Raw genomic sequence first — 8,070 nt, 5'->3', positions numbered from 1 at the left:
CCGGGTTCCCCCCCCCCCCCGGGTGCTGCTTCCCCCCACTGCCCCACACTGTGTGGGAGGCTCTCCACAAGCACCCCACCCCCCTTGCTCTTCCAACCCCTCCATGGCTGCCTTGATCACCCCAGCTCCAGCCCTTTAAGAAAAAAAAAAAACAGAACCCCCCCAGATTCACAGTTCCTGCCCAGCAGGGCACAGGACAATCCCCACTGCCCCCCACTGCCCTGCGCCATGCAAGGGGGCTATGCACGAGCTCCACAAAGCCCCAAGGCTGCTGTAGGAGTTGGTGAGTCCTGGGGGAAGGGGTTCCCTTCAAAGGCCAAAGTAGCATGGGGCAGTGGGGGACAGCAGGGATCATCCCCCCGCCCAGCAGCACCATGAGCAGGGCTTTTTTTAAAAGCACCAGGAGCTGGGGTGGGCAGGGGCCCCCCCATGGTCCCCTCCTGCAGCTCCCCTCTCCCACCCCCTACTTACCAGCTCCAAGTCAGGCTGCAGCTTCCTGCTGCAGCAGGCAGGGACTGCCCAAGTCATCAGAGCTCTTCAAATCTTCCTAAAAAATTCAGAGCTTCAAATTGATTTGGACCTTTTTATTGGTCCCCCAATTCGATTAAGAGATTCAGCCACCAAATCAGGCCAAATAGAATCAGCACCTGAAGCTTCGCAGAGCCCTAGTTCACACTATACACAGCTATTTCAGGCTTTATTCATATCCAGGGGTTATTCTTCATTCTGCTGAGAGCACCACATTAAGATCAACGTCCCATTTCCCACTTGCATGAACCCCCAACCCCTCACTTTCTGTTAAAGATTACCCCTCTTAAGAACCCTAAAATCCATATGCTTATTTGGACTTTCTTAACATTCGGCAAGCAAGGCAAAATTAGTAATTCCAAATTAGCATCACTTGAGCAAGACCAACTCATGGAGAGTGCCCAGTAACCCTTCAAGGGAATATAGAACAACATTCAACAAACTGCTAAGCTTGCATTTGCTTGTAGAGGGTGGAGGAAGGGGTGGGAAGCCAAGCTTCTGTGTGTCTGAGTCCCTGTACCTGTTCCCTCCGCTCCTATATAAACTCTAATCTGGATTTTTCTGTCTCTCTAGTGGGATCTAAGGCACCCTATCCTGCCACACAAGTTCAGAGCTAAAAATGCCTGAAAGCTCTGCTACTCTGATGTGACTAGAGAGAGTTAGTCTCTCTACCCCTGCACCATAGGTTTGGTGGGTGCCCGTAATATAAAATACAAAGCTAAGCATCTAATAACCAAGAAATACAAAATTGTGGTACATATTATCCTTGCATCTGATGACAGAATTAGCTAGAGGTACAGTAGGGAGGGAGAGGGGGAGGGAACGCTGAGGTGGGACCAGCCAGATGGGCCAAGAGCATGACTGCAGAAAATAGCCCAAAGTATGGGCAGGGGAGAGGGTACAACATGACTGTATGGCCTGGTTTAGTACTTAATTAAAAGCTACATAATCACGGGAGTATACAACCCTACAATAAGCTGCTACCTGTGACAAATATAACAGTAAAGGGGACAAAACAGCAAGAATCTGATGCTTATGCGCCAATGGCTTCTAAAATACAATGATTTAATGGACTAAGAAAAGGATGAGCTGAAAATGGTAGTAAGCAACTATACATGTTGTGGGGAAGCATCAATAGGGGGCTGCTACCAAATGAAAAGTTATGTGTATACATTTTTGTAACTGTGATTTATTAAAACGGTCACATTTTGGTGACATACTGAACACAGGTAAACTCTCTCACCCAGTCCCATTATAAAATACATACACTCTACTCTGCCTTTGAACTAAGCAAAAACTACTTATACTGTACCTGCTTTGCAACCAAATACTTAAGCTTACCCCCCAGAAAGAACACAATACAGTACCTGCTAATTTTTATAGTCCCCACATGATTATGCTCACAATGCCATGAAAACTATACTTCTGTTTAGGCACAGACCGCATACATTTTCTGCCCTAATTGCTGATGCTCCTTATGCCCAGATAGTTTCTATGTCCTGCTCTTGACACAGCCTACGTGGAAAAGCACTGAAACGACCCATTCTGACTCTCAAGGTACACATAAACCACTTCCTTCTGATCATACACAGAGATGTCATAAGAAAAACATTTATCTTCTCCCTCTGAGAACCTTAGGTATCCTCTCAGATTTATAATTGAGATGAGAGACATTCTGTCAATTGTAACTAATTCCTCCACCATTCAAGAGAGATGACCTTAACTGCAATGAATGCAGCTGAAGAATTTGCAGGTAACTCTCTAGCTACTGTCATGGTTGGGGGAAGGGGTGTGGAAGAAGGGGAACAGAGTTAAGGTTGTAGGAGTATCTCTCCGAAATCTTTTTTGCTTTCAGAATTTTGACTTTTGCTGAACATGACATTCTGGAAGGATGCAGGATACCACCATGCAACCTTAAGTCTGCAAGATTAGAGAATTAAGTCAAAAGATAACAGAGAAAGACAAGCAATAACCCAAACCAGGGTAAGATGGTCCTTGTCTCATTTTTCCTGTTGTTTTCTCTATTCAAATACTGTATGAGAACCGTTAAAGATAATCTCAGATTTTTTACACTAAGATTGAATGTTCAAAGAAAAATACGTATTTTGTCTCCTAAATGCATGAATACTCTTATTGCTAGCTAAAATAAATCACTGTGTACACTTATATCCAACTTTCAAATCTTATATTTTCAAATATGAAAGCAGTATTTTCTAACTTCCCCCCCCATGGACAAAAAAAAAAAAAAAAGAAATTAAAAATTATGATAGGAACACAAATATTTGCATGCAATTATATCTGCTCTGGCTGTCACCTCAACCATTTTAGAAAAATAGCAAGCTTCAAGAGCTAACCTCTAAAATATTACTTGCAGGCTACAGTAAGACACAAGTAAAGTGCTACTATTTTACATTATATACATGCTGAAGAAATACAGAGTAAAACAGAACTTATCCCCCAAAGAATTTACAATATAAAAGCTGAGGGAAAACAAGGATGAAAGTGTCTTGTACTCAGTAAAAATGGGGAACTGAAACAAGTTGTGTAAGCATATACGTGATCCTATTAACTTCAAGGTACACGTGTGCTTTAAAAAAGGCCATTGGACAGCTGGGAATTGACTATAGATTTCCCAAGGACCAGTCTAGCCATTCAATAACAATCCTTCCTGTAACCAGAATAGCATGAAGTGGAAATAATCTTATCTGTAAAACAAGCTAAATTTCCCTCATCTCTGAATAAAAACCCAGATAGCTAAACAAGTTAGCCGCATTCATAGTTTCAGTTACACGTGCCCCATATATTTAAAAACAGAAAATAATTCCATCTTCTGCAAAACAAAACACTTTTTAGACAGTAGGTGATCTTGTTTATACTCAGCAAGCCCAATCACGTGCTGTACATCTGACCAGAAGTAATACATATCTACTATTACCTAGGTTAGGGTATGGACACATGTTCATTTGGAGCCCTTTGAAAAGGGGAACATTTCAAAATGGGAACTGCTGAATTGGAAGGTACAGCAGCCATTATGTTCTAACAGTTGTGGGCAAACAAGCCAGGAACAATACCAGTGTAGCAAAACTGCTCCAACTTTAAACTCAGAATGAAGCAGTGTTAAAATTGGAGATCTGCTACATCTGTACCACTCCCAGCTTGTTCATAAGTAACCCTTAGAAGTTAACAGCGGATGCACCACTGGGAGAAAGCCACTCCCTCCTCTTTTGAAAGGGCCCCAAATACAAAGCCAGCAGGCCACCCTGGAGCTGAAGAACTGGGATAGATCATGATCATCACTCCCTTTACTCAAGGTACTCCTCTCTGAGGGAGGGCTTGAACTCAACCTAGGTGCCACATCACTCACCCAAAGGAGGAAGAAGGACCTGCACAGCCTGTGGACTTAGCTGGCAGGCCATCCCAGAAAGGCAAAGCTTAAGGGCACCTTGTGGTCAGTAACAGAGGCAAGAACAGGAGTTTTTTAAATTTCCACTTTTGTATGAAGGTTCTTTGAAATTTGCTTTTGTTTGTTGGGGAGGGTAGGAGTTAGGTGCATGGGGGGGAGGGGAAAGAGGGGAACAACAGCCACAGGCCCTCTTTAGGAGAGGGGGTGTGGGCTTGGAGGAGACCTCAAAGAGAGGAAGGATAGAGGGATCTCCCCTGGGTTGGTGGGAATGGGTGATCAAGGGTTACAGGAAGAAGGGTTCTTGGAAACTGAAACAGGTGTCACTTGGGAGGTGTGGTTGGGATTGGCAGGACTTGCTTGTGGGCCAGGGAGGCAATAGTGTGGGGGGAGCAAGACTTGGGAGTTCTCAGGTCTTGGAGTGTTTGAGGAATCCTGTCTGTGGGTTGTCTGTTTACTGTAAACTGCTCTGAGCCTTCTGAATAAGACAGGATTAAAACTGAATAAGTGTACATGTTTCCATACCCTTATATTATAGCACTTTTCAAGACAAACTATATAAACTTATTTGGTATTTAAAATTTACAAAGGCCAGTAATACTGACCACTACTGTTTAGGAATACTTCATGTTTCTGCAGACTCCAACTGAACTATTAAATATGCAAGAGATATTATGTTTAATTCATGCAAGCCGTCCCTCTGAAGCCCTCAGGGCTGCTCCTGTACGCAAGCATTTACAGGAACAGATCCTTATGATTGTTCCTGCACCTACTGAAGTCAAAATAAATTTCCATTTGATATTAGTGTAAACAATTAGGACATAAACATTTTTTTAAATATAGTGGCTTGACTAAGTGGTCTTTATATTTTTGTTTTTTTAACACCTCAAATACACTGCTGTAAATACATAAATATCACACCAGGCCCAAGACGAACATGACCATACATAGTTACAAGAAGTCCATTTACTACTAATGCATTCAGATTAAAAATCAAATTTTATTTCAGTACACAACAGAAACACTAACATGTATATGGTTTTAAGGTATGTGGGGAGAACTGCTCATTTGATATTTAGGCTTTAAGTTAGCTATATTCCATCTTTTTTGATTTGCATTTAATATTTACAAAATGTTAACTAACTAGCTATTTAAACAAATCTACTTACATTTGGTAAAACATAGCTTGTTGTATTAAAAAGAAACAACACACACCATAAAAAAATCTGTTAAAAGTTATGCCTAAGGTATGTATGAAATAACAGTCTAAACAGCAAAGGCAAGGAAAAACATGATTGTAAAGACATTTCAGTAATATAATTCCCATACTTGTCAAAACAGAGCTTGATCCTGTAAACACAGACTACTCAAGTTTAGGAAACATTTACAGGATCAGGCCAAGAGGGCCTGTTCCTACTCCCACTTGAGACAGTGACAGGACCATCTGATTTCAGTGAGTGTCAGACTGGAGCCACAAGAAAGAAGCCATTTATTTGCCACTACATACACAGACCTCTTCCGAAGTATTAGCTTTAGCTGACTACTGAAAAATAGATTATGAACCCAATATAATAATTTTCTCATAGGATTTAACCAGACTAAGCAAAACGCAAGCTGCCAGCCATAACTATAATTCAGCACGTATAAATTGCTAACATTCAGTTTTCCAGTTATGTTAATATTTTTCCTGATTAAGTCAAAAATCTCAGTTTGTTCTGCAGCTCTTATTCCCCCCAGCCTATCCCGTGTCAATATACCATATTAATAGCCTTATTAAATACATTAACTATATCACCATAGGAACCAAGCTACCTTATATTATTAAAGCACATTCATAGCATTGTGGGCTTACAGTGTATTATTTGTATTCCTCTGACCTTGTTATAAAACACTCATTGAAGACCAAGTAAAATTTAACTGGTTAAAGATGTCAGTATTGGAAAGTGGATTTTATAGATGGTAAAATGTAGTGATGGTAAAAAACATGAAATTATCTTTGGAGTTTATTTTTTATACATTTAAGCCCTCATAATTCTCATGTCTCAATGATGAAACCACAGAAAAAGATCAAAGCAGACAAGCAAGCATATACTGCATTGATTCCATTTTCAGATATGAGATTTTTTTTTAAATCTATATACATAGGTATAGCTTTATTATTTGATTTATGAACTCCACAGTGACCATCTCCTCTAAATCAGATTGAAAAAATAGTGGATTTAATAGTGAGTTTACTCTTTACACCATTGCCCATGTAATACTGTATAGGAAATGCATTACAAGTCAAAAACGTCCATAACATATCCATAAAACATGTTTAAATCCTTCTTCATGGAGCACAATCTACTGCTAAAAAGAAATAAAATAAGAAACTGATTTTTTTTGTTTTTGTTTTGATGGAAAGGCCATTATGGGTCTCTGCAAACAGTTGCATATTACTATGAACACTCATTACTTCAGCTTTTTCAAAAAAAATGTTCAATGTAGTTTGAGATGGCATTTAAGAAAGTTCTTCAGTGTTAGCAACGTATGTGGAATTCAGCTTAAAGTTGAAATGGATGGCCTTTGCCATCCAGAAGGGGATTTCATTAAACTTTTCAGCATATTTTGTCTTTTTCCTATCATGGACACGCAAAACACTCGTTACCTACTACTTAACTGAAAGAATGCAAGGCACTACAGAAGACTTAAGGAAGGTAAAACCTTAATCGCGGGATAATAGACCCTGACTATTTGAAAGGTGCAGATGCAGTGGTTTTAATGAGTGCCTCATGTTGGGTACCTAATCAGCACCTCAAGGTTGGTTGCTGTCAGAAAATAATTTCTCAAATCCGTTACAGCTGCTTACATTTTGAATTAACCTACCATGTCGAAACACAGTACCGTGGGGCTGCGCTCCTGATGTGCGTGCACAAGCAGAAATGCCCGATAACTCCCCCCCGCCTTCACAGCCACGGGGCAACTTGGAGCAGCAGCTCTGGGAAACACCCGCACCAGATCGTCTCCCAACCGCGCTGCGGAGCCGGGCTAGTCAGACTTCACTGAGCTCCGCAGCGGCAGTCTGCGCCGAGCCCTCGGGACGCAGCAGCGACTCCTGGTTCCCCAACCTGTTGCAAACGCGGCTTTTCCCCTCTCGGCTGCGGCGGCCTCGCTTTCCCCTGCACACAGCCCGGAGCGCCTCAGCCCCGCACCAAGCTGGCGCTGCACAAAGCATCAGGCTGCTCCCCAGCCGGACCCGCATGCAAACGCCGCAGCACCACTGGCGCCCGCCCCCCCCAGCAACCGCACCTCCCGCGGAGAAAACAACCAACACGGCTAGCTAGGAGGGGGAAAGACAGCGAGGATGAAGATTCCACTGGGAGTGCCCCCAAACCACCCTCTATTTGTGGGGAGGGAAGCATGTTGTCCACGAGGACTCAGACAGAAAAAGGGCTGGACCCGATGATCTTGTGAGGTCCCTTCCAGCCCTAATGTAATGTCTATGGAAGCGCGAAGACGCTGGTGCTGGGGCCCCTGCCTCTGGTGTCCCGAGAAGGCTGGTGGAAGCCAAGGAAGCACTAAGAGTAGGAGAAAGATGCTGACGATGACAACGAGGATCCACAGCAGTTTGGAGCTGGAAGGGACCTGATGAGAGCATCGGAGCCATCCCCCTGCTCTGGGCAGGAAAGACTGCGGGGGACAAACCAGCCCAGCAAGGTAGGCGCCTAGTCTCCTTCTGAAGAGAGGAGGAGGAGGATAACAATATGAAGATGATGATGACAGCAGCAACAAAGGTGGTGGCTGCCTGTACCTTCCAGGGCTCGGTTTAAGAAAAGGCCACAGGTAGCCGGACTCGCTGCCCCGCGCAGGCGAGAGCGGCTCCCAACCTTGTCTGCAAACACCGGCGGGCAGTCCCCGCGCAGCGCCCCTCGCAGGCCGGGTCTGGCTGCAGGGGAAGAGCCGCAGCGCTCGCCTGTCTCCCACAGAGGAGACTCCCTCGGCCCCCCTCTCGCCCCGGGGACCCGCCGCCGGGTAGCCTTACCTGCTCCCGGGAGATGCAAGGCAGCGAGGGCCGGCGGGACATCTTGCAGCGCGCCGCGGTCTCGCCCAAGGCCACGCAGCTGGAGCGGCGGCGCGGGCGCAGCACGGGCAGGCGGGCGAGC

The 8,070-nt window shown here is 44.1% G+C and overlaps 1 protein-coding gene across 2 annotated transcripts in view; it reads right to left on the bottom strand.

Moving 5' to 3' along the window:
- PDE3B (phosphodiesterase 3B) overlaps nt 1–8,063 on the bottom strand; it is a 152,315-nt gene extending 144,252 nt beyond the window's left edge. For both annotated transcript variants that reach the window (XM_019519633.1, XM_019519634.1), the window contains exon 1: nt 7,950–8,063. In XM_019519633.1, the coding sequence (XP_019375178.1) occupies nt 7,950–7,991 (42 nt within the window). In that variant the 5' untranslated portion in view covers nt 7,992–8,063. The remainder of the gene's footprint in view (nt 1–7,949) is intronic.
- Between the last annotated feature and the right edge of the window lie 7 nt (nt 8,064–8,070).

This window comes from Gavialis gangeticus, unplaced genomic scaffold (genome assembly GCF_001723915.1).
Source record: "Gavialis gangeticus isolate Ggan-Ray unplaced genomic scaffold, GavGan_comp1, whole genome shotgun sequence".
Classification (NCBI taxonomy): Eukaryota; Metazoa; Chordata; order Crocodylia; family Gavialidae; genus Gavialis; species Gavialis gangeticus.
The sequence above is the reverse complement of the archived record's forward strand: the minus strand, read 5'-3'. Positions and strand labels throughout refer to the sequence as shown.